The sequence below is a fragment of the Scyliorhinus canicula genome, chromosome 3 (genome assembly GCF_902713615.1).
Source record: "Scyliorhinus canicula chromosome 3, sScyCan1.1, whole genome shotgun sequence".
NCBI lineage: Eukaryota > Metazoa > Chordata > Chondrichthyes > Carcharhiniformes > Scyliorhinidae > Scyliorhinus > Scyliorhinus canicula.
This window is the reverse complement of record NC_052148.1, coordinates 9,222,596-9,236,901: the sequence shown is the minus strand read 5'-3', so window position 1 is coordinate 9,236,901 and position 14,306 is coordinate 9,222,596. Positions and strand designations below refer to the sequence as shown.

The 14,306-nt window shown below is 46.4% G+C and overlaps 1 protein-coding gene across 5 annotated transcripts in view; it reads left to right on the top strand.

Moving 5' to 3' along the window:
- alms1 (ALMS1 centrosome and basal body associated protein) overlaps positions 1-14,306 on the top strand; it is a 116,199-nt gene that overhangs the window by 39,665 nt on the left and 62,228 nt on the right. For all 5 annotated transcript variants that reach the window (XM_038793103.1, XM_038793104.1, XM_038793102.1 and 2 more), the window contains 3 exons: positions 978-1,128; positions 8,924-10,156; positions 11,313-11,443. In XM_038793103.1, the coding sequence (XP_038649031.1) occupies positions 978-1,128; positions 8,924-10,156; positions 11,313-11,443 (1,515 nt within the window). The remainder of the gene's footprint in view (positions 1-977; positions 1,129-8,923; positions 10,157-11,312; positions 11,444-14,306) is intronic.

Genomic DNA, 14,306 nt, shown 5'->3' with positions numbered 1-14,306 from the left:
GGCCTGTTCCTGTGCTGTACTTTTCTTTGTTCTTTATGACAAAGTATGATAGACCTATTTCCATCAACCTGTCTTCAGGTGCCATGAAACACAGATGATGTCAAGTGGCACGTGACGATATGGTTTATCCATTCTATCTGTACTATAGTTCCTGCAACCACCTCCGGATTCTTGCTGCCCGATTGGAAACCAAGCGTATTCTTCCAAACAGGGAAGCTGTTGTGTTTATCTGAGCGACCCGCACCCTGCCACTCCTCATGAGCCGAGAAAGTTAAAATCCTTCCCCCTGCTTCATCTTCTTTCTCACAGCTGACTTTCTCACCGTGCCTCTGTATCTTAAGCAAACATGGATTCATTGCCCCCAGTCTCCTCACCTAACGCATGGTTTAGCACAGGGCTGGTTTAGCACAGGGCTAAGGAGCTGGCTTTGAAAGCAGACCAAGGCAGGCCAGCAGCACGGTTCAATTCCCCAACCAGCCTCCCCGAACAGGCGCCGGAATGTGGCGATTAGGGGATTTTCACAGTAACTTTATTTGAAGCCTAATTGTGACAATAAGCGATTTTCATTTCAGTTTATTTCAATATGGATTGTAAGTAGCTGAGGCCCAAGTACTGATTCTTGCACTACCCCAATAATTACAACTTGGCAATGCCAAAATATTCCAATTCTTCCTCTTCCATGCTTTCTGTCATGTTGATATGTCACCTCCAATCCCCAGGGCTCCTCCAGCCAGTATAACCATGTTCATCACGTGGTTTCACAGATGAAGAAGGTCTCAGCAGGGTGAGCACTGGGCTGGCGAGGAGCAACAAAAAGGAGGCAGGAAAACATTGGGTGCAGACCTGTAGCAGGACTGTGGCCAGAGTCTGTGGTACCATGTCCCAGATGACCCAACGGTCAGAAGAAGCCTTTGGGAGGTGGGGGACTACTCTTAATTAACTGCATATTCTGACACAACATATTTTATGGTCCTCAGATCTATCTACAGAATCTGGGAATTAACCAGTCACCAGGGAGCATATTAGGGCCCAAAGGACCATCGAGACAGCTGGATTTTACCCCAGTGGAGTTGAAAAGACTGAGACAGGCAGTTGCAGAAACAACAAAAGGATTTCAGGATGCAGAAGGTAAGACCTCGGGCAGTACATTTGGCTATGGTGCCTGTATTGAGTGAGGGGTGAGGTTGGAGTGTGTGTTCAGTGAGGAATGAGGTTGGAGTGTCTGTACTCTGTGGACGGTGAGATTGGAATGTATTCAGTGAAGAGTGAGGCTGGAGTGTCTAGTCATTGTACAGTGAGATTGGAGTGTCTATTCAGTGAGGAGTGAGATTGGAGTGTATTCAGTGAAGAGTGAGATTGGAGTGTCTATTCAGTGAGGAGTGAGGTTGGAGTGTCTATTCAGTGAAGAGTGAGATTGGAGTGTCTATTCAGTGAAGAGTGAGATTGGAGTGTCTATTCAGTGAAGAGTGAGGTTGGAGTGTCTATTCAGTGAGGAGTGAGGTTGGAGTGTCTATTCAGTGAAGAGTGAGGTTGGAGTGTCTATTCAGTGAAGAGTGAGATTGGAGTGTCTATTCAGTGAAGAGTGTGATTGGAGTGTCTGTTCAGTGAAGAGTGAGGTTGGAGTGTCTGTTCAGTGAAGAGTGAGGTTGGAGTGTCTGTTCAGTGAAGAGTGTGATTGGAGTGTTTATTCAGTGAAGAGTGAGATTGGAGTGTCTATTCAGTGAAGAGTGAGATTGGAGTGTCTATTCAGTGAAGAGTGAGATTGGAGTGTCTATTCAGTGAAGAGTGAGATTGGAGTGTCTATTCAGTGAAGAGTGAGATTGGAGTGTCTATTCAGTGAAGAGTGAGATTGGAGTGTCTATTCAGTGAAGAGTGAGATTGGAGTGTCTATTCAGTGAAGAGTGAGATTGGAGTGTTTATTCAGTGAAGAGTGAGTCTGGAGTGTCTATTCAGTGAAGAGTGACATTGACGTGTCTATTCAGTGAAGAGTGAGATTGGAGTGTCTATTCAGTGAAGAGTGAGATTGGAGTGTCTGTTCAGTGAAGAGTGAGATTGGAGTGTTTATTCAGTGAAGAGTGAGATTGGAGTGTCTATTCAGTGAAGAGTGAGATTGGAGTGTCTATTCAGTGAAGAGTGAAATTGGAGTGTCTATTCAGTGAAGAGTGAGATTGGAGTGTCTATTCAGTGAAGAGTGAGATTGGAGTGTCTATTCAGTGAAGAGTGAGATTGGAGTGTCTATTCAGTGAAGAGTGAGATTGGAGTGTCTATTCAGTGAAGAGTGAGGTTGGAGTGTCTATTCAGTGAAGAGTGAGATTGGAGTGTCTATTCAGTGAAGAGTGAGGTTGGAGTGTCTATTCAGTGAACAGTGTGATTGGAGTGTCTGTTCAGTGAAGAGTGAGGTTGAGTGTCTATTCAGTGAAGAGTGAGGTTGGAGTGTCTATTCACTGAAGAGTGAGATTGGAGTGTATTCAGTGAAGAGTGAGGTTGGAGTGTCTATTCAGTGAAGAGTGAGATTGGAGTGTCTGTTCAGTGAAGAGTGAGTTGAGTGTCCTCAATGTTGTGCCGAGCCATGATCACCCTACTCAAACCCACGTATCCACCCAATACCCGTAACCCAACAACCTCCCCACTTAACCCTACTTTTATTAGGACACTACGGGCAATTTAGCATGGCCAATCCACCTAACCCGCACATCTTTGGACTGTGGAAGGAAACCGGAGCACCCGGAGGAAACCCACGCACACAGGGGGAGGACGTGCAGACTCCACACAGACAGTGACCCAGCCGGGAATCGAACCTGGGACCCTGGAGCTGTGAAGCATTTATGCTAACCACCATGCTACCCTGCTGCCCCAGGGTCTATTCAGTGAAGAGTGTGATTGGAGTGTCTATTCAGTGAAGAGTGAGATTGGAGTGTCTATTCAGTGAAGAATGAGTCTGGAGTGTCTATTTAGCGAAGAGTGAGATTGGAGTGTCTGTTCAGTGAAGAGTGAGGTTGGAGTGTCTGTTCAGTGAAGAGTGTGATTGGAGTGTCTGATCAGCGAAGAGTGAGGTTGAGTGTCTATTCAGTGAAGAGTGAGGTTGGAGTCTCTATTCAGTGAAGAGTGAGATTGGAGTGTCTGTTCAGTGAAGAGTGAGGTTGAGTGTCTATTCAGCGAAGAGTGAGGTTGGAGTGTCTATTCAGCGAAGAGTGAGATTGGAGTGTCTATTCAGTGAAGACTGAGATTGGAGTGTCTGTTCAGTGAAGAGTGAGGTTGGAGCGTCTATTCAGTGAAGAGTGAGATTGGAGTGTCTGTTCAGTGAAGAGAGAGTCTGGAGTGTCTATTCAGTGAAGAGTGAGATTGGAGTGCCTGTTCAGTGAAGAGTGAGATTGGAGTGTCTATTCAGTGAAGAGTGAGATTGGAGTGTCTATTCAGTGAAGAGTGAGATTGGAGTGTCTGTTCAGTGAAGAGTGAGATTGGAGTGTCAATTCAGTGAAGAGTGAGATTGGAGTGTCTGTTCAGTGAAGAGTGAGTCTGGAGTGTCTATTTAGCGAAGAGTGAGATTGGAGTGTTTATTCAGTGAAGAGTGTGATTGGAGTGTCTATTCAGTGAAGACTGAGATTGGAGTGTCTGTTCAGTGAAGAGTGAGATTGGAGTGTCTATTTAGCGAAGAGTGAGATTGGAGTGTTTATTCAGTGAAGAGTGTGATTGGAGTGTCTGTTCAGTGAAGAGTGAGGTTGGAGTGTCTATTCAGTGAAGAGTGAGATTGGAGTGTCTATTCAGTGAAGAGTGAGGTTGGAGTGTCTATTCAGTGAAGAGTGAGATTGGAGTGTCTATTCAGTGAAGAGTGTGATTGGAGTGTCTATTCAGTGAAGAGTGAGATTGGAGTGTCTATTCAGCGAAGAGTGAGATTGGAGTGTCTGTTCAGTGAAGAGTGAGGTTGGAGTGTCTATTCAGTGAAGAGTGAGGTTGGAGTGTCTATTCAGTGAAGAGTGAGGTTGGAGTGTCTATTCAGCGAAGAGTGAGGTTGGAGTGTCTATTCAGTGAAGAGTGAGATTGGAGTGTATTCAGTGAAGAGTGAGATTGGAGTGTCTATTCAGTGAAGACTGAGATTGGAGTGTCTGTTCAGTGAAGAGTGAGATTGGAGTGTCTATTTAGCGAAGAGTGAGATTGGAGTGTTTATTCAGTGAAGAGTGAGATTGGAGTGTCTATTCAGTGAAGAGTGAGATTGGAGTGTCTATTCAGTGAAGAGTGAAATTGGAGTGTCTATTCAGTGAAGAGTGAGATTGGAGTGTCTATTCAGTGAAGAGTGAGATTGGAGTGTCTATTCAGTGAAGAGTGAGATTGGAGTGTCTATTCAGTGAAGAGTGAGATTGGAGTGTCTATTCAGTGAAGAGTGAGATTGGAGTGTCTATTCAGTGAAGAGTGAGGTTGGAGTGTCTATTCAGTGAAGAGTGAGATTGGAGTGTCTATTCAGTGAAGAGTGAGGTTGGAGTGTCTATTCAGTGAACAGTGTGATTGGAGTGTCTGTTCAGTGAAGAGTGAGGTTGAGTGTCTATTCAGTGAAGAGTGAGGTTGGAGTGTCTATTCACTGAAGAGTGAGATTGGAGTGTATTCAGTGAAGAGTGAGGTTGGAGTGTCTATTCAGTGAAGAGTGAGATTGGAGTGTCTGATCAGCGAAGAGTGAGGTTGAGTGTCTATTCAGTGAAAAGTGAGGTTGAGTGTCTATTCAGTGAAGAGTGAGGTTGGAGTGTCTATTCAGTGAACAGTGTGATTGGAGTGTCTATTCAGTGAAGAGTGAGATTGGAGTGTCTATTCAGTGAACAGTGTGATTGGAGTGTCTGTTCAGTGAAGAGTGAGGTTGAGTGTCTATTCAGCGAAGAGTGAGGTTGGAGTGTCTATTCAGTGAAGAGTGAGGTTGGAGTGTCTGTTCAGTGAAGAGTGAGGTTGGAGTGTCTATTCAGTGAAGAGTGTGATTGGAGTGTCTACATAGAACATAGAACAGTACAGCACAGAACAGGCCCTTCGGCCCTCAATGTTGTGCCGAGCCATGATCACCCTACTCAAACCCACGTATCCACCCAATACCCGTAACCCAACAACCTCCCCCTTAACCCTACTTTTATTAGGACACTACGGGCAATTTAGCATGGCCAATCCACCTAACCCGCACATCTTTGGACTGTGGAAGGAAACCGGAGCACCCGGAGGAAACCCACGCACACAGGGGGAGGACGTGCAGACTCCACACAGACAGTGACCCAGCCGGGAATCGAACCTGGGACCCTGGAGCTGTGACGCATTTATGCTAACCACCATGCTACCCTGCTGCCCCAGGGTCTATTCAGTGAAGAGTGTGATTGGAGTGTCTATTCAGTGAAGAGTGAGATTGGAGTGTCTATTCAGTGAAGAATGAGTCTGGAGTGTCTATTTAGCGAAGAGTGAGATTGGAGTGTCTGTTCAGTGAAGAGTGAGGTTGGAGTGTCTGTTCAGTGAAGAGTGTGATTGGAGTGTCTGATCAGCGAAGAGTGAGGTTGAGTGTCTATTCAGTGAAGAGTGAGGTTGGAGTCTCTATTCAGTGAAGAGTGAGATTGGAGTGTCTGTTCAGTGAAGAGTGAGGTTGAGTGTCTATTCAGCGAAGAGTGAGGTTGGAGTGTCTATTCAGCGAAGAGTGAGATTGGAGTGTCTATTCAGTGAAGACTGAGATTGGAGTGTCTGTTCAGTGAAGAGTGAGGTTGGAGTGTCTATTCAGTGAAGAGTGAGATTGGAGTGTCTGTTCAGTGAAGAGAGAGTCTGGAGTGTCTATTCAGTGAAGAGTGAGATTGGATTGTCTGTTCAGTGAAGAGTGAGATTGGAGTGTCTATTCAGTGAAGAGTGAGATTGGAGTGTCTATTCAGTGAAGAGTGAGATTGGAGTGTCTGTTCAGTGAAGAGTGAGATTGGAGTGTCTATTCAGTGAAGAGTGAGATTGGAGTGTCTGTTCAGTGAAGAGTGAGTCTGGAGTGTCTATTTAGCGAAGAGTGAGATTGGAGTGTTTATTCAGTGAAGAGTGTGATTGGAGTGTCTATTCAGTGAAGACTGAGATTGGAGTGTCTGTTCAGTGAAGAGTGAGATTGGAGTGTCTATTTAGCGAAGAGTGAGATTGGAGTGTTTATTCAGTGAAGAGTGTGATTGGAGTGTCTGTTCAGTGAAGAGTGAGGTTGGAGTGTCTATTCAGGGAAGAGTGAGATTGGAGTGTCTATTCAGTGAAGAGTGAGGTTGGAGTGTCTATTCAGTGAAGAGTGAGATTGGAGTGTCTATTCAGTGAAGAGTGTGATTGGAGTGTCTGTTCAGTGAAGAGTGTGATTGGAGTGTCTATTCAGTGAAGAGTGAGATTGGAGTGTCTATTCAGCGAAGAGTGAGATTGGAGTGTCTGTTCAGTGAAGAGTGAGATTGGAGTGTCTGTTCAGTGAAGAGTGAGGTTGGAGTGTCTGTTCAGTGAAGAGTGAGGTTGGAGTGTCTGTTCAGTGAAGAGTGAGGTTGGAGTGTCTATTCAGTGAAGAGTGAGGTTGGAGTGTCTATTCAGTGAAGAGTGAGGTTGGAGTGTCTATTCAGCGAAGAGTGAGGTTGGAGTGTCTATTCAGTGAAGAGTGAGATTGGAGTGTATTCAGTGAAGAGTGAGATTGGAGTGTCTATTCAGCGAAGAGTGAGATTGGAGTGTCTATTCAGTGAAGAGTGAGATTGGAGTGTCTATTCAGTGAAGAGTGAGGTTGGAGTGTCTGTTCAGTGAAGAGTGAGGTTGGAGTGTCTGTTCAGTGAAGAGTGAGGTTGGAGTGTCTGTTCAGTGAAGAGTGAGATTGGAGTGTATTCAGTGAAGAGTGAGATTGGAGTGTCTATTCAGCGAAGAGTGAGATTGGAGTGTCTATTCAGTGAAGAGTGAGGTTGGAGTGTCTATTCAGTGAAGAGTGAGATTGGAGTGTCTGTTCAGTGAAGAGTGAGTTTGGAGTGTCTATTCAGCGAAGAGTGAGGTTGGAGTGTCTATTCAGTGAAGAGTGTGATTGGAGTGTCTGTTCAGTGAAGAGTGAGGTTGGAGTGTCTATTCAGCGAAGAGTGAGGTTGGAGTGTCTATTCAGTGAACAGTGTGATTGGAGTGTCTGATCAGCGAAGAGTGAGATTGGAGTGTATTCAGTGAAGAGTGAGATTGGAGTGTCTGTTCAGTGAAGAGTGAGGTTGGAGTGTCTGATCAGTGAAGAGTGAGATTGGAGTGTCTATTCAGTGAAGAGTGAGATTGGAGTGTCTGTTCAGTGAAGAGTGAGATTGGAGTGTCTGTTCAGTGAAGAGTGAGTCTGGAGTGTCTATTCAGTGAAGAGTGAGTTTGGAGTGTCTATTCAGTGAAGAGTGAGATTGGAGTGTCTGTTCAGTGAAGAGTGAGATTGGAGTGTCTATTCAGTGAAGAGTGAGATTGGAGTGTCTGATCAGCGAAGAGTGAGGTTGGAGTGTCTATTCAGTGAAGAGTGAGGTTGGAGTGTCTATTCAGTGAAGAGTGAGATTGGAGTGTCTGATCAGCGAAGAGTGAGGTTGGAGTGTCTATTCAGTGAAGAGTGAGATTGGAGTGTCTGTTCAGTGAAGAGTGAGGTTGGAGTGTCTATTCAGCGAAGAGTGAGGTTGGAGTGTCTATTCAGTGAACAGTGTGATTGGAGTGTCTGATCAGCGAAGAGTGAGATTGGAGTGTATTCAGTGAAGAGTGAGATTGGAGTGTCTGTTCAGTGAAGAGTGAGGTTGGAGTGTCTGATCAGTGAAGAGTGAGATTGGAGTGTCTATTCAGTGAAGAGTGAGATTGGAGTGTCTGTTCAGTGAAGAGTGAGATTGGAGTGTCTGTTCAGTGAAGAGTGAGTCTGGAGTGTCTATTCAGTGAAGAGTGAGGTTGGAGTGTCTATTCAGTGAAGAGTGAGATTGGAGTGTCTGTTCAGTGAAGAGTGAGATTGGAGTGTCTATTCAGTGAAGAGTGAGATTGGAGTGTCTGATCAGCGAAGAGTGAGGTTGGAGTGTCTATTCAGTGAAGAGTGAGGTTGGAGTGTCTATTCAGTGAAGAGTGAGATTGGAGTGTCTGATCAGCGAAGAGTGAGGTTGGAGTGTCTATTCAGTGAAGAGTGAGATTGGAGTGTCTGTTCAGTGAAGAGTGAGGTTGGAGTGTCTGTCCAGTAAGGTTTATTTATGATTTCATGTCACAGATGTCTGAACTTGCAAAACATTCCTTTTATATGTCCTCTCCCTTTAATTAATTTGTTGCCAAGAAGTTATTCATTCCAGTCTTGAACAAAACTAGCTTCCACGTACTGATGACTCTCAACTCTACCTCTTCACCACCTCCTCTCGTCCGCTCTCGATTCTGACCTCTCGATCTGCTCCTCTGACATTATGTCGGATGAATAGAAAATTCCTCCTGTTAAATATTGCAAAAGCTAAAGGTATTGACTTGTTTTCCTGTCGCCCACTCCATCCCTTTGACCACGGGGGGTGAATCTGACCATTATTGACCATGATATTCACTTCCTCATCAATGCTGTCTGTTGCCAACTACAGCACAAGGTCTGTAGCAGTTCCAGAAAATGTTTCACACCACCATCTGATGATGTAACTGGGAACATGGAGAATTGCATGCCTTCCCAGTGATGCACACATCCGGCTAATGAATAAATTAATCTTATTTTCTGGGAGAGAAATTGACAACTGTCGCCCCTGCTGAGGTGAGCTAATAAACTATAGACCAGGGCCCAAGCTGGTCTGTATGACCGCTCAGTTATTCAAAAAACCTTGCTCCCAGCCACCAGGAAAAAGGATCATATTTTCCACTCCTATTTTCCGAAAAATAAAAATGCTATGATTTTATAATTGTTTTATTAACACTGAGAGGTAGATCTTTAGATGTTGTTAATTTGCTGATGCTGATCTTTAAATCGCAGGACCCTCTTTGTTGGATCATGTTTCAAGATGCAGTTTCAACACTGATACCCTGACCCACAGCACGTCCATTGCCATGGGCTCTGACAGAGGCCAGGACACCCCGAATCGTACCGATTTGTCACCGGGGCTGGTCTCACAACCAGCTGTCAGTCAGTGCAGCTTTGTGTGTCCTTCTGTCACCAGACAGCTAGACTTCAACCAGCATGCAGGCGACACGCAGCCGCTCACGGACCACTTCCCTGAAGGGGAAGGCAAGCCAAGCCTTCCATTGCTGAATGCGACAGCGAGCCTGAACTCCAAGGCTGTTTCCAGGAGAGTTGGGCGGCCTTCACACGGTTTTGAAAGCGTCCCTGATGCTGTCACTCGGGAGCCCGGGCCATTCTGCCCCTCCCCTGGCAGCAAGAGAGTGCCCTCTGCAGCTCCTGCTTCTGGTGTCCAAGTGATTGGAGAGGGGGTGGAGGCCTTCTCACCCAGCACACGCAGCTGGAGACTCTCTCACCCGCACCAGGAGGATGAATTCATCGGTTTGAAGACTCTGACTGAGATCCGTAAGCTGCTCGGTGAAACAAGAACTCCTCTGACCAACCAGCAGGGCTCCATCACTTCACACTTCCTTCCAAATAAACTCAACTCCAATAGCGACGAGATTGCAACGCTGGCGAAGGATGAAGAGAGTGAGTTTCTACCTCAATGGGCAGTCACAAGTCCAAGGTCTGACAGGCTTTTCGGGGAAGGTCCCAGAACAGGAGTTGGTAAAGGTCACAGGACACCTCCCACGGTCTGGAATACCAGCAGCGTTGCTCACACACTCCCAGGAGAGGGGGATTGGCAGGAGTCCTTCGAGAGACGAGCCATAACTGCAGGCGGAGAAGGGGCGACACAGCCAGCCTTGGTTCCCCGTGTGGGCAGAGCTGAACCTGAGGGGTGTAGCTGGGCCACTACTGCTCGATCGGGCACTGTGCAACGGGCAGACTTTTCTGGATCCTCCTCGCACCCCATCAAACTGACTGCGTCCAAACCACGAACACCCCTGTCCCTTCCTCAATTCACTGGCCATCCTGAGAGGGCCCACGTGCTCAGAGACGACAGCAGGGCAGGTGGCGGACTTGAGGAGGACAGCAGTACTGACTCATTAGCTGCACGAGTATCCAGCCTGCTCCGAGATCAGAGTCCTGCAACACTGGAAAGTAATCACATCAGCACAGCAGACAAAGGGATACGCAGAATACACGGTGAGAGAATCAATCAGCAGCCTTGGAAATCCTTGTTTTCACTTCCTGTTTATACTTTCATCACCAGGTAACAAGCTGTCCTGGGGGTGTTTGATGGGAAAGTGTAGAGGGAGCTTTACTCTGTATCTTACCCCGTGCTGTACCTGTCCTGGGAGTGTTTGATGGGGGCAGTGTAGAGGGAGCTTTACTCTGTATCTAACCCCGTGCTGTACCTGTCCTGGGAGTGTTTGATGGGGTCAGTGTAGAGGGAGCTTTACTTTGTATCTAACCCCGTGCTGTCCCTGTCCTGGGAGTGTTTGATGGGGATTGTTTAGGGGCTGTTTAGCACAGGGCTAAATCGCTGGCCTTGAAAGCAGACCAAGGCTAGCCAGCAGCACGGTACGATTCCCGTATCAGCCCCCCCCAAACAGGCGCCGGAATGTGGTGACTAGGGGTTTTTCACAGTAACTTCATTTGAAGCCTACTTGTGACCATAAGCGATTTTCATTTCATTTCCTGGGAGTGTTTGATGGGGACAGTGTAGAGGGAGCTTTACTCTGTATCTAACCCCGTGCTGTACCTGTCCTGGGAGAGTTTGATGGGGACGGTGTAGAAGGAGTTAACTCTGTATCTAACTCTGTGCTGTACCTGTCCTGGGGGTGTTTGATTGGGACAGTGTAGAGGGAGCTTTACTCTGTATCTAACCCCGTGCTGTACCTATCCTGGGAATGTTTGATGGGGATAGTGTAGAGGGAGCTTTACTCTGTATCTAACCCCATGCTGTACCTGTCCTGGGAGTGTTTGATGGGGACAGTGTAGAGGGAGCTTTACTCTGTATCTAACCCCGTGCTGTACCTGTCCTGGGAGTGTTTGATGGGAGGTGTAGTGGGAGCTTTACTCTGTATCTAACCCCGTGCTGTACCTGTCCTGGGAGTGTTTGATGGGAGGTGTAGTGGGAGCTTTACTCTGTATCTGGGGTAGGGGGGGATGCAGTGTGTGGGAACACCAGATATTATCGGAGTGATAACGTGAGGCGTCCCAGCCACACAGCCTCAGACTAACCAAATGGCCAGGTGCTTTATTGAAGAAGCACAATGTACTCAGTCTTGTGGGGGACAGGGAGGGGTGATACTGAGGGCTCGGGTGAGCAGAACCTAACCACATCTTTTTGATCTAGGTCAGGGACAGATGAAGCTGCGAATGCAGTCTCCTGGCCCACTCGCAATCCTGGCTGAAGAGGACAGGAGGAAGATTGAAGAAATCAAAGCAGAATTACTTCAAACATCCAATAATTTCAACCACTCCCAGGTAGGGTTGAGAAAGTTATTTGTTTCTGACTTGTGCTGTACCTGTTCTGGGAATGTTTGATGGGGACAGTGCAGAGGGAGCTTTACTCTGTATCTAACCCCGTGCTGTACCTGTCCTGGGAATGTTTGATGGGGACAGTGCAGAGGGAGCTTTACTCTGTATCTAACCCTGTGCTGTACCTGTTCTGGGAATGTTTCATGGGGACAGTGTTGAGGGAACTTTACTCTGTATCTAACCCCGTGCTGTACCTGTCCTGGGAGTGTTTGATGGGGACAGCGTCGTGGGAACTTTACTCTGTATCTAACCTTGTGCTGTACCTCTCCTGGGAGTGTTTGATGGGGACAGTGTAGAGGGAGCTTTACTCTGTATCTAACCCCGTGCTGTACCTGTCCTGGGAGTGTTTGATGGGGACAGTGTAGAGGGAGCTTTACTCTGTATGTAACCCCGTGCTGTACCTGTCCTGGGAGTGTTTGATGGGAGGTGTAGTGGGAGCTTTACTCTGTATCTAACCCCGTGCTGTACCTGTCCTGGGAGTGTTTGATGGGAGGTGTAGTGGGAGCTTTACTCTGTATCTAACCCCGTGCTGTACCTGTCCTGGGAGTGTTTGATGGGAGATGTAATGGGAGCTTTACTCTGTATCTAACCCTGTGCTGTACCTGTCCTGGGAGTGTTTGATGGGAGGTGTAGTGGGAGCTTTACTCTGTATCTAACCCCGTGCTGTACCTGCCCTGGGAGTGTTTGATGGGAGGTGTAGTGGGAGCTTTACTCTGTATCTACTCCTGTGATACACCAGTTCTGATTTGATATTGACCCCGGCCGCTGAAAATGATATACGAGTTGTGTGGCCTGTGTTTGGGTGAAGTGGAGAAAAATATCAGTTCTTTAATACGTGGTGAGGATTGATCATCAATATTCGGAAAACAACTTTTTTTCTCCTGAGCCAGTTTTGTCCGTGAGTGCGAGGAAACTGATTGAAGTGTTGCTGACTTTGGAATGCTCACTCTATCCTTTGTTCTGCCAAATATGAAAGTGAATGAATCCGGGATAAAATAAACAGAGTTTCTGCCTGCATTACTCTGTCCAAGCTGAGGCCCTCAGTGCATTCATCATGAGGTGTGTGTGTGTTAGGGTAACAGTTAGTAAACAGAAAGCAACAAGTCTGGACCTGACTCGTGCTCTCAGAGTTGGCCAATGGGAGACGAGCACAATTAGATATAGACAAGCCTGGAGACCGTTTCCATTAACAAGAACCAGCATTGTAATTCACTGCATGAGGGTAAAGTACAGTTTCTGCTGTTGTTGGTGTCTCTGTTTCCACTCCGTTTATAACTTTCATTTTCCATTTCCTCTTCCATTTGTATAACCTGTGCTAGCTACTCCTATTGAGTGGAGCAATTGTTCAGTTATGGTATAAACTTATCATTGGTTTATAACTTGTGATATTTAATCATGTTCAGTTTAAAATCAGTGTCATCTAATCATGTTGGCTGTTTGATTCCCTCCACAGCACTGCCCCTCCCTTTCTCTGTGGCATTATTCTGCTTTACCTGCCATCCCCACACCCCCAGAGACCGCTGTATTCCTCTGCCTGGCATTGCCTGCTGTTGTATAAAGAGTCAAAAGGTTCTGCTCCTTTTCGACAAACACCTTTAATTTACTTCACAAAACTCTTAACATTACATCACCTGACACAAAGGTCACCTGAAGCCCCTTTACATATCAGTGTCAATTATTGGATACTTAACATAAATGAGACAACTAATTGGAATGTCTCTTAACCCATTACTTAACATTGCCTGTCCCCTCTTTTTGTCACACTTTAAGCAGTTGTGCTTTGCAGTTTCTTCTCCAAACTCTGATGCTGCTCTGTCTGCCACACCCTTTATTGCCCATCACTCAAAGCAATCCGGGCTGTGTATTAAATGCCGGCCTTGCTAGAGACACTCTCATCCTCGGAAGAAATGAGAAAGAACTCTGCCTCCATAGCCCATCTTAGACACAACCCCTTTGATGAAGCCTTTGGCTATCCCTCCTAATTTCTCCTCCTTTAGCTCACCAGCCTTTTCCCTTCACAGCCAGGTGAAGTGTGTTGATTTCTTCTTAGAATATGTGATGCAAATGTTCTTTTTCTAACTTTCTACCGGCTCCTGTTCAGTCTAACCCGTCTGTATGGTGTATAATAGCAGTGATTTCTTCATGTTTAGTCGTCCAGGGACACTTCAGTTCAACCCTGAATGGGCAATGAAAGCATCACGTCCAAACTTGCCTGGCCCTTGTTCAGTGTATATATACACACACACACGCACACGCACGCACACACACGTGTGCACACAACCATGCACATGCGCACACAAGCAAATACGCATGCACACAAACGTACAGGCAACAAAACGTGCAGTTGTGCATTCAAATATCCACACTGCTACATACACACAAACACCGTTGTGCCCACGTTCACAAATATGTACATGGATGTGCACACAAAGGTACACATGCATGAAAATATATGTACCTATATATGTATAAGCAGGCACACAAACAAACATACATGTGCACATGCAAAGACACACACACACATATAGGTCACGTATCCTTTATCTGAAGCTATTGGGGCTGATTGTGTTTGGATCGTCAGATGTTTTTGGATCTACCATGTATGTGCTGGGCCTAGGAGAATGTGCAGACTCCGCACCGACAGTGACCCTAGCCGGGAATTGAACCAGGGACCCTGGAGCTGTGAAGCGACAATGCTAACCATTGTGCTACCGTGCCACCCTGAAGAGGATGTTTCCTCTTGTGGGAGAATCAAGAACGAAAATCATTGTTTAAAAATAAGGGGTCGCCCATTAAGGACAGAGATGGT